The sequence below is a fragment of the Ahaetulla prasina genome, chromosome 3, assembly GCF_028640845.1.
Source record: "Ahaetulla prasina isolate Xishuangbanna chromosome 3, ASM2864084v1, whole genome shotgun sequence".
In the NCBI taxonomy this organism is placed as follows: Eukaryota; Metazoa; Chordata; class Lepidosauria; order Squamata; family Colubridae; genus Ahaetulla; species Ahaetulla prasina.
Genome location: NC_080541.1, coordinates 166,491,102 through 166,509,242, shown reverse-complemented (window position 1 = coordinate 166,509,242; position 18,141 = coordinate 166,491,102). Strand labels below are relative to the sequence as shown.

General features: G+C 33.2%; 1 protein-coding gene across 1 annotated transcript in view; it reads right to left on the bottom strand.

The window, feature by feature from the left end:
* The window catches only part of DAB1 (DAB adaptor protein 1), a 291,295-nt gene that overhangs the window by 58,127 nt on the left and 215,027 nt on the right, over positions 1 to 18,141 (bottom strand). Inside the window, exons 7-11 of the mRNA XM_058177854.1 lie at positions 15,503 to 15,634; positions 12,022 to 12,141; positions 11,512 to 11,550; positions 9,127 to 9,192; positions 3,079 to 3,138 (exon numbers count right to left, since the gene is read on the bottom strand). Of these exons, the coding sequence (XP_058033837.1) occupies positions 3,079 to 3,138; positions 9,127 to 9,192; positions 11,512 to 11,550; positions 12,022 to 12,141; positions 15,503 to 15,634 (417 nt within the window). The remainder of the gene's footprint in view (positions 1 to 3,078; positions 3,139 to 9,126; positions 9,193 to 11,511; positions 11,551 to 12,021; positions 12,142 to 15,502; positions 15,635 to 18,141) is intronic.

Below are 18,141 nucleotides of genomic sequence, written 5' to 3'. Positions count from 1 at the left end.
GAAAACATAGAATAATATATGATGAAAAAAAGCTTAGCTGCTTGCTGACTGGTTGGCAGAGGTCTGCTTTCTCTCTATTAAAATGCTGCTGTTGTTTTAAAAAGTGGCCTTGTGTTACACTGTGTGTTGAACCATAAATAATAAACAACTTACCTTTAGAATTCATGTACTGTTATTTAAGACATCATGGCTCTCTTAAAAAAACTGTACTACTCTTAACCCATTCGATTGATATCAGCCATAACTGGGTCAAAGATGAATCCATCTTTGCCATAGAGATAAGAAACTTATGGCATTTGTGAGGATGATAAACTACAATTCATAGCATCTTTCATCCTTGGTTATGTTGGCTGGGTTGATGAGACCTGTGGTTCAACTACATCAGAAAGGTGCATATTCCTCACTTGTTCTGTAATGCATTTTTGTTTTTAAATGCGTGGAAATGTGTTTGAATGTGCAACTAATAGTACTCTATTACCAAGGAAAATCTAGATTGACAGAAGTCTTTCAGAGGACCTATACCCATTAAAATCAAAATTAGTGTGTCTTGAGTCCGAATAAACTCATTTGCAGACAGAGGTAACCTTCTCTTTGTAGGAATATATGATTAATCAACTGCAGGCAAACTGAATCAGGAAAACGGGGAATGGATAGATCTTAATATAGCACTGCGAGTCATTTGAAAGCCTTCATAAAATTGTAAACAGATAATTTGGACATGTTGATGGGAAGATTAGGTTTTATTGTTTCTTGAGTGACAGGCTTAGTGAAAGGTATTTGTGGTTTGCCTCCTGTTGCTAAAATCCAGTGACAAGCAAAACCTGACATGTGTGTATAATAGGAAGGCTTTAGGGAAAATATGAGAAACAGCTCATTAAGAAACTTGTATTCAGCAAGTTTTAATTTCACATGATGATAGAATATTCAGAAGATATGCAAAACATTGAAAGATGTTATTTGGTGAAATCTACTTTATTTGTTTTTGCTCACATGTATTTGAAGAATGGGAAGTTTTATCTAAGCATCTCTCCTTGATTTGGTGCCCTTTGCATATCCTGGACTTCAAGTCCCAGATTTTGGCTGGGAATTTTGAAAAATGAAGTTCACACATCTGGGTACCAGCAGTTGGAGAAAATTGGGTTGAAAGCGAGGGTCAAAACATTAAAGAAGACTGACCATAAACCCAACAGGAAAATTTTCAGGAAGAGCTTAAAATTGGCTAATATCCAGAGCCAGTATAGACAAAAAAAAAATCGTTTTCTAGTGTGCAAATGTTTGCAGTTGTTAAATTTGTTTTCACAGCAGATTAATTTTTACATTTTACACTTCTACTGATTAAGTTATTTAGATAAAGTTATTTAGAGATTCATAGGGACAAGATCTACTATTTAAGTAAGTATCCTTGGATATGTAAGTCAGACAGAGTAAACTAGGTAATCTTGACACAAATTGAATTTTATAAAATTGTCTAAGAGACAAAAAATAGCAAAAAATGAATACAAATAAACCTTTTTGCATTGTATGTAATTAGTGCATGCTTTATTTTCTTTCCTTTTCTTAATAATTTGTGGAGAAAATATCAATGATTTGATTTGCGCTTGATTTTCTCTCATAATCTTTCTTTTAAAACATTTCTCTTAATTTCTGACAATATGAATATTTATTAGGTTCAGAACATACTAAACTAGATCTACATTAAGCATAATGAAATCAATTGAACAGAAGGACTAACTCATCCCATTAATTTCAATGCATCTACTAGAAAAAAATGGTACATCCACAGGACACTGTAGCAATGCTACTATGCAGATGATGGCCTTACATGTTTCTATCTCATTGTCTGATACCAGTATGCAAATCAAGGCAATTTCATGATGATGTCATCATGCACATTTTATCATTTGCCTCTCATTTTCTATGCAACAGGATTTAGAATGAACTTTAATACCAGTTTGGTGTTTATACAAGACTGTACTTTAAGAGCAAGTCTACCTCTGTCCCCCACTCTTTCTCCTTCTATTACTAATTTGTTTAAAAGTAATTACTAATAATGTAATTGGGTGTAGGACAGTGGTGAAATCTGAACCGGTTTAATACCGGTCCACTGGCTGCGCACGTGCAGGACACACCAAATGCAAGGTGCGCGTGCGCAGTGCACGCCAAAAGGAGGCATGGGGTAAGTAGAACAGCTTGCGAGGTGTGTGTGTGTGATCAATTGTGGCACATGATCTTTCTTTCTTTCTTTCTTTTTTACTTTTAAAAGCATTTTTTTACAACCTTTTCGGCTAAATAGGTTGTAAAAATGCTTTTAAAAGGTAAAAAAAAAGGCTCTGATGATCAGGCTGCTCAGCTGGGATCTCCAGAGCCTTTTTTTTTACTTTTTTGGTCTGAACCGGGGGCATTTCACCCCTGGTGTAGGACAAAACACAAGGAAGATATGCTTATATCCTCTTCAGCCTCTTCCTTCATATGCGGGAGAAAAAAAAGATACCCCACCAATATCAACAGAAATATGTTTAATTATTTCTCCCTTAGAGGAAATAGATTTTTAAAAAAACTTTAAAAGGGGCTATGATTTTTTCTCTCTCTTTGCATAGGGCCCTTCTAGTCTAGAATCCTCCATTGTGTGTCATTTTAAACTATGTCTAAAAACTGAATATTTATAGCATCCTACATCTACATCTGAATGATTTCTAAACCATTTCTCAGCTAACATGACCAGCTCTGGAAATTGAACTCCACACATTTGAAGAAGTCCAGGTTTGGGAAGGCAGATTCATAAAAAAAGATGAGATCATATGATCCTTCCACATCCCCTATTCCTCGATCTGTTTCTCATTCCAATTTTATCCAAAATAGTATATGCAACAATAGTTTCCCCCTCCTCATCAAAAATAAATAAATAAATAAGATTAATATAAATCAATTGTTTGAATGGACGCTTAAAGTAAATATGCTTATATAAATAAGGAAGTGCTGCTTATTTTAAGCCTGGCTGTTATAACTCTGCTAGAGTAATTTTTGAAAATCTAAAATTTTGGGAAAGAGGTTTCATCTGTAAATATATTATATACTTACACTTACAGGTTGACTTTTTGGCACATCATAAACACCTTCTTTCTTTTGGCTAGTAGGAACCTGTGGAAAGAAAAATGTAATTAGGATCAACTTGAAAAGTACCGGAAGCTCTTATTGGATGACATATATGACTCTAGAATCTGAAACAGACATATTTTTATAATGAATGAGATGAAAGTTCTTTTTCCATAGTTCTTGGAATTCCACTTTGTCCTTTTACTAACTTCCATCTTATATTATCATGGCCACATGGAGAAATGTCTTGAATTTACTATCTAGTACCCTATAACAAAGGACACAACAAATCTGTAAGTTTGCATGAAAGCAGAATTAGTATCTTCTAATATTGTACTGTTTCTTATATTACACTTTTTCCATGTAGAGTTTGCATATCTAGTTCCAATCCATATTTGTTACTCTAATTTATTATTTGGGAAGAGACAGGACTTGAGCAATATGTGAAGCTTCTAATTGTAGGTACCAATGACTGTCCAATTAGTACTTCGAAGAAGGGATCTGAGTCTTTTACTTTGTTCATATCTGCTCTGTACTCATTAGAAACAGTTTTTCTTCCCCATTTGAGGATGAATAATTAAAGAACTTTGGTGGAATCAATAAAAGAGATGTTTTTGAAACTTGTGCATTTTCTTGATTTCTTGTCCTTCCAATGAATTCTTATTCCACTTGGTTCCAATCGCTCTTTTCTGTTGCAATGTATTAATTTGTAGCCTAATACTTTCTAGAAATTAAGTTTCATTTATTGGTACTACTAAATAGTAGTATTTAGTAAAATGAATACTTAATGAAGTATTAAATAAATGAAACTTAATTTCTAGAAAGACTTTATTTGTACTGGCAGCATTACCTTTCTCTCATCTTCCTTTTTCTGACCTTAATTATAGATTAAGTTTTATATTTAATCAAGTTCCATGTAATCTTGGTATGTTATTTATTTGAATATGTAACCCTTTTTCCCCAAAATAAGACATCCCCTGATAATAAGCCCAATTGGGCTTTTGAGTGCATGGCAATAAGGCCAAGCACTTATTTCAGGGTTCAAAAAAATATAAGACAAGGTTTTATGTTCGGGGAAAGACGGTACTCCAATAACTATCCAGTTTAACTATCCAGTGTGGAGACCTTTTATTTAGTGTTATGAGTACATGTCATATTATGAGAGGATTTTTATATTACTTTATACCTATGCTATAATCCGGACACTATCTATACTATAATAACCTGGTGCAATACATTGTATGTGTATATCTGAAAGAGAATTCAATGCCTAGTTGAGGTGAATTGTGTGTTATGAATACACCTTCTAAATTATGAGAGAAACATTGTATACAACATTAAGAGAGGAAAATAATCAAGACATTAGATTGCTCTTAACTTGAGAACTGGAAAATGTTATTATCTACTGGTAATAGCAGAAAAGTCAAATATAAGAATATATGGAAATTTTTCCCTAGTCATTCAAAAGATGCAGAATATCTAATTTTAAACATTTGTATTTTCAAATACTTTCCTTATTTCTATTGTCCAAATTCCATCAGAATTTCTCAGATTCTAATTTTACAGATTACAGATGCTTTAGAGTTACAATATCTATTGGACACAGTAACCCAATGCAAGTACCAGCTTTGACTTATACTATTCAAGAACAAAGTTATTATATACAATATGTATTATCACTTTATAAATAATAAGTAAGTTCTTTTCAGATTGTTTGAAAGCAGAAAGGAAATTCCTCATTGTACTGTCAAGATTTTATAACACTCATAGCGTTGACAGCTACTTTGTCATGGAAGACTGGATCGTAAGTGCTATGGTACATTTCTGCTTTGCCTTTTTGTTCTTAAGAAGAGGTATTTCTGTGTCACTTATGATTATATTTAGTAATTCTGCTCTCCATCTTTTGAGTTGCTTACAAAACGAAAAAAAAAAATCTATTCAGATTTTTATCTCGACTCTAAAGGCGTTCATTCACATACGCTTAATTGGGTGCTTAACCGAAGGAAGGAAAAAGCAGCTATAAGTGACCAAATGGGGCAGTTTTATAAATTGAGCTTCTTTTTAGATCAAGTAAATGTTGTAAATTTACTGATATTTTATCAACACATTAGATAATTATAAAATAAAAATATGATGCAAAAAAGAATAAAATAATCACAGAAATGGAAAATAAAATGCCCAAAATATATCCACATCACTGAAAATTTAGTCAGTTCTATAATTGCATTTTCTACAACTTGCCCAGGATGTATTAACTATTGCTAGCTTTAACTTGACATAATGAAGTAAAAAAACTCATGATTACAGACATGCTTATTCCTACAAGCCATACACATTTTATAGTAATAATGCAGAGTGATTCAGTTTGTTAAACTGGCTAATATCTATTCTTATGTCCCCAATCATAAAAGCATGAGACAAAGAGAAAACTCTTTATTTAAAATAAATAAATAAATAAATAAATAAATTTATTTTATTTATCTAACATTTTTTTAAATAAAAAAAAAAAAAACTATCTGGAAAAAGCTTCCTGGAGATTATCACCTTGATATTGCAGAAAGGAAAAATAGTTTTAGGGACCCAGAGAATGATGCTAGTAGGAATGATAGTTCCTGGTAGGACTATCTTTTCTGGTAAGGTCAAGTGATGTTAATGTTAGGCTTTTTATATCAACAATAATTTACAACAGGGTTGAAGCCAGCAGGGCTCTGCAAGTATGTAGGAAATTGACCCATGGAGACTGTACTTGCATACTAAAATTTGTAAGGCAATGGCAAACCACTTCTATATTGTTATCAAGAAAATCATGTTAGGCTGAAACATTTCAGAAGCTGACAATAGAGGATGAGACACTTGAGGTTAGACATTTTTCCTCTAGTTACTGGGGAAGAATTCTAACATTCTTTGTGCAGACTAAGGCTTCTAATAAATTTGACAACAGAGAGTGCCAATGTTGAAAAAAAAAATATTGTTTTATAAGGGCACGTGCAGTTTGAACCAGAAATGTAAGAACCATGAACCAAGAAAAATTGGAAATTGGAAATGAAACGTATTAAATTAAAAGCAAATGAGTGAATTTATGTTAAATAGAATGGGTTATTCAAATTGGATGATTACATACTAAATTTCAAGGGTGCTATTACAACGTTAGAAACCTATAGTATTGCTAATGACTGAGAGAATTTAAACATTAGTAAGTAGAGATATTAGAAATTATAGAAAGAGATATGTTATAGGAAATGAAGTGGAGAAGATAGGGCAGGCTATACAATAGTTTTGCAAAAAGGGCATTTCCAACCTTAGTTTCAGGAGCATAAACTGAGACTCTACATACGGACATAACTGAATGTACAATATCAGAAATAAATTGACCACATAATACAAAAAAGAAGATGGAGAAATGCAATCCAGTGAGCCAAAATCCATTCGACTATAAATTGTGGAACAGACTGCAGATTTGTAAAATATAGGTTGAAGGACAAGAATGTAAGATCAATTTTAAAAACAGTACAATGGATTTATTTTATTTATCAAATTTAGAGGCCATCCATCTCACCCTCAAAACAACTTTTGGCAGGCTGATGTAATGGGGAGAAGACGGTTTCGCAGCTAACCTGGCCCCATGCCATCTAGGGCTTTAAAGGTCATAACCAACACATTAAATTAGATCAGGAAGCACCCAATAATGATTACTTCATTTTTTACAATGAAGAATGAAACAACTGAATTTGGAGAAACAGTGGTTCAGGAAAGATAAAAGGGTGAAAGCATAGTGCTTTCACTGGTTTATCTTCAGCAACAAATGCATTATAGAATTAGAAGGATTAGAAGAGGTGTCAGATGGAATAAAAATTGAGAGACAGAACTGCTAAGAATCTCAGATATATTGTTAGCTTAACGTGGCTTAAAAGTTGATTTTGAAAGTGAAAAATCTGGGTGAATATTAAATTTTAAAAAGCCAAGATAATGCCAGCAAATATACTTAGTGAACCTAGAGTTGATAATGAAGCAAAGGTAATAGATAGTTTTGGTTTCAGAAATAAAGGAAGAAAATATTCTGGACGAGTAAAGATTTATTCTAGGAAGGGAAGCAATGATAAAACTTAAACAATATCAGGAAGATTATTAATATTTTTATAACTGTCAAGGTCAGAACAGTTAAAACAATGATCTTTTTACTGGAAATAGATATGGTTGTGAAAGCTACACACTTACAAAGAAGAGACAAAAATCTATTTCAAATTATGGATTTGGAGACTGTTCCTAAGAGTATGATAGGTTGTTAGAACTAATCAATTGATCATGATCCAAATAAAGACAGCTTACTGCTGTAAGGTAATGACTGGTGAATAAAATTCATAAATTTCAAATGAGATGCAAAGGAATTATGCACTAGAAAAAACAATTATGGTTTGCAATGTTGTGAGAAATAGAGAAAGAATCAGATAAAAATGGATGACACAATAAAAGAAATTACATTATTTTCTCTGAAAACTACAAATTAGTGAAAAGTCCAGATGGTGGACATATATTTATGCAATCTCCAGATTAAGGCCTAATTCAGTGGCATTTAAATAACTAAATCTAGAAAACATGGGCATAAACAGAATAATTATTGTAGATCTATATAAGTAAAATGATTTTTTAAACCGTTTGTTCACCTTTAGAAAGAATTCCAACTGAAGAAGTAGTTATGGGCAGATTTCATTACACCTCTCCTCCATGAGCTGCATCTGTTACCAGCAGGTTTTCCAGTGCAACTCAACATATTGGTTCTCACATACAAAGTTTTACACAGTATTAGGTCTTATTACTGTCTATTTCCCATGGCTCTGCCTATCTGTATGAGCAGACAGAGTTGGCATGCTCCAGGTTTCATAGATTAAACTGTGTTATTGAGAAGGACACAGGAAAGCTTGTAGCACTTTCCCTCAGGAATAGCATCCCACCAGAGATTAAAATAGCTTATTCTTATCAGCTTTTAAATGAGCATTGAGAAACTGGTTCCTCCCCAAACTTTGGACTAAGGTGATTGTCAGGCTCCTTTAGTTTGGTGTTGTATGAGAAAGGATTTCTAAGCCACTTTAGAAACATTTCATTAGCACATATAAAAAATAAATAAAATCATAGCAAATGTTACTGCATAACTGGTAAACACTCAACTACAAAAAGCCAGTAATAATTCTTGTAGCAAAGGAAAGGTATTATACAATCAAATAAACTTCCACGAAAACCTATACTTCTTATGATTAAAAAAAAACTGTTAGTATTACATAGGGCTTCCAAAATGATAATTGTAACCAGAATTCAGGAATAGAAAGTTCTCCTTATTCTTAATTCTGTTAAAAGAAAATACTACAACTCTAAATCTGGTTAAATCAAAATAATTTCATGTAATTATGGATATAATGTGGATTCCAACAACCATGGGTCAATTTGGCAATTACTCTCAATCTCTCTCTCTCTCTCTCTCTCTGTGTGTGCTAATTTTTTTAAAATACTGAAGAAAGAAGACATCCTAAATGATACAAGTAGTCCTCAACTTACAACCATTCATTTAATGACTGCTTGAAGTTAGAACGGCACTGAAAAAGTGACTTATGATCATTTTTCACACTTATGACCATTGCAACATCTCCATTATCACATGATCAACATTTGGACACCTGGCAACTTGCTCATATTTATGACAGTTGAAATGTCCTGGGGTCACCTGACAAGAAAAGGTCACATTCACTTTATAATTGTGTTACTAACTTAATAACTAATTCATTTAACAACTGTGGCAAGAAAGATAGTAAAATGGGGCAAACCGCCTGTCTCCCTCAGCAACAGAAATATTGGGCTCAATTGAGGTTGTAGGTCGAGGACTACCTGCACTCTAAAACTTAAATCCAAAACCTGTATGAAATGGAATTTATGACTTTAGGAAAAATTAAATGAGCTTAAAATAAAACTTTACATATTTTATTCTACAAAATATGCTTGATGATTACTGGAAGGAACAAGAACACAAATGTACAAATTTTATACCTGATAAATGTTTTCTTCTGTTTCAGGCTCACGAATTGGCTCATGTCCAGCCTCAAACACAATGTACTATTACATCAGCAGCAAAAGAAGAAAGGTCAGAGGTGAAAAAGAAAGGAGAAAAAGGCAGTTTTGAACTTTAGAAGAAATAACCATCAGCAGTAAAGGAACAGCCGTATAGGTTTTTTTCTAAAAAAGCCCCAAAAATGTGACTTTCTTTTACAGAAGAGAAATAAAGGAGATGTGAAACTTCACTAATTGTCACTTAACAAATTTCTTGCTGTTTCCTCAACAGAGATGAACACAGTTCAACCTTGTTTCCTTATAGTACTTTTAATCTTTAATCTTATTTAAGAATAGCAGGAAACATGGACTTCAGCAATGAGTTTATTTTAAGTGCCTGGTTTCTATTCTGATTCTGAAGATGCTCTATGGCAGGGGTCTCAAATTCGTGGCCCATAGGTCGGATACGTCATGTGCTGGCCATGCCCTCCCCCATTTTAGCGAAGGGGAAAAAAGTCACAATACATCATATGATGACAATGTAACGATGTGAGTTTAACAGCCCTGTTCTATGGAAATAACATTGCAGAGTACTATACCAATACTGATACTAATTCTAATTATCATAATCATCTACTTATTCTTTCTATTTTTTTGGAAAGACAATTTTCCTATATTGTATTTTAAAAATCACTTCTTTCTTCTGACATGTTTCTTTAGTTCTTTTGTTTTGAAAATATTACTAAAGGCATGAATTCTGTTCTTCATTAAAATGTATAACATTAAATATTTGTTTCTCATTGGTAAAGATCTTTCAACCCTATTTAAAAAAACGATGCTGTCCTTTATTCTAGTTAGCTCCATTTTTTTCTTTTCTTCCTATGTGTACCCACAATTACTATGGAGCTGATTCCACTCATGCCATAGCATGTATCATGTTATTCTATCAGTCAAACTAAAAAAAGAAAAGGGGAAAAGTATAAAAATACTGGATTATGGAATGAGAATAGCATTCAAGCTATGGCCTAGTTCCTAATTTGGAATTATTATTAAAAGATTGAAGGTATTACATTTTGCTGCATCTCAATATTTAAGCTATTTTTTAAAAATTGTGATATGGAACTGATTTTGTGTATTACATTGATATATTTATAGTTTTACATATTTATTTTTTTTACATTAACTCCACACACAGAAGCTAAGCCAGAATTTGTAAGCATAGCTGATTAAATGATCTATAGACATGGCATTTACTGAATGCAAAGCCATAATGGAAGATTTTACACATCAGGTTAAATCTAACACATACACACTTCCCAAACCAACATTATAACTCAGCATTGCAAACCAGGTGACTGATTCCTATGGCCTAAATTCAAGTAGCAAAATTTTAATTCATACTAAGAATTGGTAGAAAATGTTCTGATTTTTTTTTTAAAGAGAATGAGGAGAACAATCTTATAACTGGAAGAGAGGAAAATCTCTTGTATAGTTTTCCATATTTCCTGGAATTTTTTTTGCTGTCTTTGTCCATGTTCTTGATCTTTTAATTATCACAATTAGTTTTTAAAACATGACTTTAGGATGATGGATGGGGCATTGACTGTAAAAGTGGAAACTAAGATACCTACCTTGAAGCACCTGTCTTATTTCCTACTGCCACAACTACTTCCATTATTATAATGAAATCTTAATCTAGAGACTTCGCACTTCTTTCTCTGCAAGACGTGGACACCCTATTTCACAGGTAGAAATTTAGTATACCTTTTGGAGAAGCATTAATGTCTTATTTTTTTCTAATTATGTGTGTATTTCTTCGTTAATCTTTAGCATGAGCAGATTTATTATTTTATACCATTTCAATGATCATCCTAGATTATGAACACAGGGAGATTCTTACCAGCTCTGGGATGGACAGCACACCTATTTGGCAATTTTTGTTTCTCAAATGACCTCCCAATTAAATAAAATTAATTAAGAATGACTCATCTTTCAACTTACAGTTTATTTATTTTAAATAATTAATTACAACTGTCATTCTCTTAAAAGGACAATCGCAAAAAGCATATGTACAAAAATAAATAACCCTATCAAAAAAGAGTTAGTTTTTGAAATTACTTATCAATTAGTATTACTAGACATTATTTTTATATTTCAGTATTAGCAACATTATGTTTCCTTTATTTTCTTTTTTTAATGTTTTGTTCCTTTTTAAAAAATATCTAAAATACTAGTTTGAAAACTTATTTTATAATTTTTGGTTTTATCCTTGTTACCTTATTGATCTGTTTTTGAAATGCTGAAGTTTTGTTTTATATTATTTTATAGATAAAACTATGTCCCTGATTCTGAAACTTCACCAAAAAAAATGGCTTCAAAAATTACCTGATAAACAGGATCCTCTACATCTTCTTCCAAAATTGTCTATCATAAAGAAAGTCAAAGATAAAGACAAAAAAAGGGAGAGAATATGAACAGCAGATGCCTAAGAGCCATATTCATGATTTAAAGCATAAGGGAACTGCATAATATATAGATGTAAAATAGAAATTCACATTTGCATGTATTTTCTTTACCCACAGTGTATAAAATTATGTATGAAATAACACCAGAAAAAGTATCACACAATTACTCCGAAGAGCTCCAAGTTTATATATAATATGTTTATTGCCAAGTCAACAAGTTCACATGATTAAGTTTCTTTAGAGCTAAGTTTATTTTAATCACTGTCAAACATCATTGTACCAACACCAACAGTACCATCCTCAAATACAGAAATTGCTATCTTGTATAAACTGGTTTTTAGTGTTTTGAATCACAGGTTCTCTACCATAAAAAAAGCACCAAATAAAACACATAAATTTTGTACTTGCCTACCAAAAATTATTAAAATACCTGATATACTGCTTGTTCACATTGTTTATCTTTTTGTGCCTTCTTTTCCAGTTCTTCTCTTTGTTTCAACTCATAAATAAGTTGGAAGAGGTCTCGCAAATCCAGAATCACAGGTTCTGCCTATACGCGATACAGAAATAATGAATGAATATCTATGTTGTTGTTTTTTGCTTGTTTACAATTATACCCCGCCCTTCTCCGAAGACTCAGGGCAGATTACAGTGTATAAGGCAATAGTCTCATTCTATTTGTATATTTACAAAGTCAACTTATTGCCCCCCCAACAATCTGGGTCCTCATTTTACCTACCTTATAAAGGATGGAAGGCTGAGTCAACATTGGGCCGGGCTTGAACCTGCAGTAATTGCAGGCTACTGTGTTCTAATAACAGGCTACTAACAGCCTGAGCTATTCCGGCTGTATGAATGTAATATATATACAAAAGGCCCAGCTAATAAAACAGCATTAAGGCAAATTTTAATGACAAATATCAAACTGTTTAGTTTGTTGCAAGTGCATTGAAATCAATGGAATTAATATTGTTTGGCAGAGTTATTCATTACAGGTGGCCCTCATTTAATGACTAGTCATTCAATGACTGTTTTAACTTTCAACTGTACTGAATGAGAGAGTTCTGGCTGTTGCAGTGCCTACGTGGTCATGTAATCATAATTTGTGCCCTTCCTTGCCTGCTTCCCACAAGTAAAGTTAGGGGAAGCTGTCATGAAGTCATGATCTCATGAAGTTCTTGCTTAACAATAACTGAGAATCTGCTGGAACTGCCATTATTAAACAGCACAGTGGTGTGACATTACCACTTCACAACTTTTCACTTAGCAAAAAAAATTCTGGTCCCAATTATCATAATTAAGTGAGGAGTGCCTGAATACAATTTAAGATGGAATATATAATGGAGACAAAATTTGAAATAATTTAATTCGCTAATGGAATTTGTTTAATTATATTATAAATTGAGCCATTTTGATCAGTATTGGTTGGTTTTTTTTTTGTTAGCTTGGCCTGTTGTATATATGTACTCACAAATTACTGTAAAACTGGGCAGTTCTATGTGCACATTTCCTCAGCTACATTTTCATTGCTGGCACTCAGGCAATGTAACTTACAAAGCGAATTTTCTATTTCCTTGTGATGAAAAATACAGTGCAAAAAACCATTCTGTTACTCCATGAATTGCATAATCAAACCAGCTAACACGTTTTCACAACTGAATATATTTTATTATTAATTTGTACTCTTATCATTTGTCAGATACTAGGTGGCTTACAGAATTAAAATGTCAAAACACCATATAGCAAAACAAAAAATCAAAAGTACAGGTAGCCCCAGACTTACATCCATTCATTTAGTGACCATTCAAAGTTACAACAGCACTGAAAAAAGGTGACATAACCGTTTTTCACACTTAGGATTGTTGCAGCATCCCCCATGGTCATGTGATTACAATTTGAATACCTGGCAACTGGTATGCATTTGTGACAGTTGCATTGTCCCACGTCATGTGATCACCATTTTTAACCTTTCCATCTGGCTTCCAACAAGCAAAATCAATAGGGAAAGTCAGATTTACTTAACAATTGCAGTGATTTGCTTAACATTTGTGGCAAAAAGGTCGTAAAATGGGGAAAAGCTCACATAACAACTGCCTTGCTTAGCAACAGAAATTTTGGGTTCAGTTGTGGTCATAAGTCAAGGACTACCTGCATATCAGTTGCTGTTCCCCAATTAAAATTCTTCCTTTCTTCCTTCCTTCCTTTCTGAAATAGCTCCATTATCAGGAGCTTTGAATCCAGAAAAAATCTTTCATATTATATTTCAGCACTTTCAGAGAAAAGGAACTAAAACAATAGATGGAAAATCCATAGAAGAATATTATTCTCCTTGAAGGTTTTTATACCAACAGGAAATTTGTCTCACTGATATCCTGCTGGATTTGGTTTAGCACTCACAGCCGCTAGGCACTGGGGCAAGGACTTCTATTGCCATCCCTTGCTCTGCCTGGAGTACAGATATACAGTTAGATTGCATCAGCATACTGATGACAACTAACTGTAAATTGATGGATGATCTTCCAGAGCAGCTTTTGTTGATGTGAAACAACTCTGGAAAATAAGCTGAGCTTTGAGGCACCCCAGATTGAAGAATGCAAGGCTTCAACCTTTTGTCCCTCAAAAGCACTGATAGAAGCGGTTGGTTTAGGAAAGAGCAAAATCAATATAAAATAGTATCTATGATCCACAATCCTTGCATATGGCTTGAAAGATATCATGATCAATAATATCAAATGCTACTGGGACATGGAGGGATACACTGTCCACTTTCAAGCAAAGGTGACCCTGAATTCCAGTTGGAAGGAATTCGAATAATCTGGGTTTTTTTAGGACCTTCTGAAATTGGAGCCAAACTACCTTCTCCTCAACTTTTCATAAAAATAATAGATTGTAGACCAATCAGTAATGTTCCATCTTCTGTACGCATATAAATCCTTATTAGGACTTCATATAAAATTTCTTTGGGGTTGCCTCTGTTTTTCTAGAGATATTTCAGTGCAAGGACCACATTTTGAAAGTCCATTCTGGATAGTGCTGTGCAATGAAAAAAATGCAACTAAAGCCAAAATAAAATTATCAGAGTGTAATGCATTAATTCTCTGGTAATTTTTTTCCCTTGATGAAATCTCAAACACAATGCAATTCAAAAATGAGTAACCCAACTCATCTCAAGCTTAAACTTCTTATTAATACTTTATTGGTGACTCTATTTAATAGTTCATGCTATTTAAGCATAAATTTAATTTACTATACATTTAAAATAAATTTTTTAATTCAAAATTGTAAGATATGGCAATAACACTGGCTGATTACATTTTATCTGAGATTGAAATTGTTGCATCTGAACTCACATCAGTATAATGTACCTTAATTTGGCTTTGTAAACTTACAAATGCAATCTTAGAAATCTCTTTAAGGTGGACGAGAGGGAGTCTCATCTATTCCTAGTGAATTAATTTGTACTTTATTTATTCTGGTCAAGCTGCAAATTTTAAGTAGGTGAAAATTCATTTACCTAGTTAAAATTTGTATATACCGTATACAAATTATATTTGGAAAATAATGGTAATTAAAATGAACAAAAAGATGCGTTGAGTAGACCCTGCAAAATAGCTATTTATTTTACCATTATTTTCCATCTAAAAGAGTGAGGAGGGACTAAGTAAGCCGATTTGTATTCAGCTAGTGTGTACAGCTTAATTAGGAAGGAAAATAATTACTAATTAGAAAGAATACATCAAGAAAAAACTGGGAATGATGACTGTGCTCATTCCTTTCCATGACTGATATTGCTAAACTGTCATTTCAGAACATTTATGCACGGGTTTCTAACAGTATTATGTACTGCATAAAGAATGCTACTATGGATGATAAAATGATGATATAAATGAGAAATGATACTTGATACTTACTGCCTGGGCTGTTTTTATTGCCACAAATCTATGATTCCCTTCCTTTCCACATACGTATCCAAAGGCCCGATGGTCTGTGATATCCTTTGCGATATATGAAATTTCATGTACTGCATGATGGTGTTGTAGTAGCTGTTCATAAACAAAGCACAAGAAGAGCATTTTTAATGGAAGCTCAGGGTTTGATTGAGGCACGATTCATTTTTATGAGGATAAATCTGAAAAAGAACAATCCCACCATGAAAAGCTCGTGGTTTGATTGAGTCATGCGATTTATATTTATAAGGATAAATGTGTAAAACAGCAATATCACAATGAAAAGCAATGCTTCAAGCGCATTTTCTTCAAGACTACATCTGGACGGTTTGATCATGTTTATAATCATTTCACGCTGTAGGTACTTTAGGTGTTTCATCTAGTGTTCTGTTTTCAGTTAGATGAATCTTCCTCATCTGTTATCACAAACTCTCTTGTGATATTATGTCAAACTTCAGATCTTTCAACGACAGGTTGCTTTTCTTGTGATCATTAAGAAAGCTTGAGCTGCTACAATTCCTTTACCATTATTCTTCAGTATCTTTCAAATGGCCTTTCTGACAAACCTGCCTTATGGATGAACATATGTTCATATCTTGAAGTAGCATTAGCACTGAAATTAATATTGCTACTGTTTAAATAAGATTAAGTAAGATTTAAAGGCCAACTAGTTTTTTAAAAAGTTTTTTCTTCTAGAATTCTTGGACTGGATGGTGTAAAAGTTGTTATAATAAATAAATCAATCACATCACTAAATAAATAAATGTCACGTCTACATCCACTGACTCTATAGATGCATGCTTAGTAACACGTTTAGAAACAATTTTACAAGCATTTCTAACATCTCTTGAAAAAATATATAGAAATGATAGATAAATACCTAAATGCTCAAATACTTCCTTAATTCATCAACTACTACCCCAAAATACTACCTCAACTCAAAAACAACCACCTCAACCACAACCACAAGTAACCATCAACCCAGCAAATAATTCAAACCCACCGAACAATATATCCTTACTTATCAAAAACACCATTGAATGTGAACAAAAATGTCCAAATGCTATTTTATTTGGCCCGGTGACAATGGAGAAAACCAACATTAGTTATAACAAACTTCGCTCATGTCTCGACTTATCCATATTGCAAAGAATCCGCTTTCGTGAACTTGGATCAGAACTTAAAAGATGTCAAGACCAAGGACATACTGACTTATACATCGACTACTGTGCCGACTATCAAAAGAAAGTCCCACAACCCACATCCTAACACCCAATCGTCCTCCATTCAACCCCCCATTATCCAAAACTAAGCACTCATGCCCCTAACTTCCTCTATAACAACTACTACCAACCTTAAATGCAAGCTACTTAATGCAAGAAGCCTTGTAAATAAAATACCTGAATTCCTTGTGTTACTAAATACGGCTATATTCAACATTATATTTGTCTGTGAAACTTGGCTGAATACATCCCTCCCTGACTCCATTATTACAGTAAGTGACTGTCATGTTTACCAGTCAGATCGTGAAATCCGTAGAGGAGTTGGTGTTGCTATCTTCTACAAAAAGTCCCTACATCTAAAAAATATTCAAGTTATATGGGAACTTGCTCATCCTGAGACTATTATATGCAACCTGTCCTTAAATACCACATTTCGATTCTTACTTTGTTACAAAGCCCCAGATTATGACATCAAATATGGGAACAAGTTAACTTCACTACTAACCTGGGCAGTCTCCTGCCCATAGCCAATAATCTTTCTTGGTGACCTTAACTTACCACTTATTAATTGGACACTAAATGAATGTACAACTGAATGCACAACGTGCAACCCGGTAACTGTAACTAATTTGGGACTTGATCAACTAGTAACTAACAATACTAGACTCAACAACTGCCTTGGTCTCACCTTCTGCAACAGTTTAAATTCAATTTATGGACTACAAATAAAAGAACCATTCTCCAACAATGACCATAGCATGATTGACTTTTGTCTCAACTTATGCCCTCATCATTATGATGGGATTCCCAGTTATAACTTTAAAAAAGCCAAATATGATCTCATAGACAATGAACTCTCATATCTTGATTGGCAAATTCTATTCTCTGGCTGTAATACTGATGATGATCATTACACATTTTCTTGCGTGAAGTCAAAAGAATCATTAAACTTTACGTAGCATTAATATCCCACAAAACCAGAAAAAATAAACTACCAATAACAATAAGGAAATTACAATGCAGAAAAAAATATCTTTGGCGAAAAAACAAAACTAACTATGTAGCTAACTTCAAAAACCGCTACAAAAACTTATGCCAACAAATAAAGACTGAACCAATTATCACATAAGCAAGAAGAAAACCTTCTATGCACAAAATCCACCTGTGCCTTCTATAATTTTATAAACAACAAACTTAAAGACTCGAGATCCATCCCACCCCTAAAAGGACCAAACAGCGAAGACTGTATTGATGAAACCGTTAAAGTCAATCTCTTTAACATGTTCTTCGGTTCAGTCTTTGTAAACAGCAACAACACATACCCAATATTTCCCAGTCGTACTACAGACAATTACAATGATTACGGTGATCTTATACATA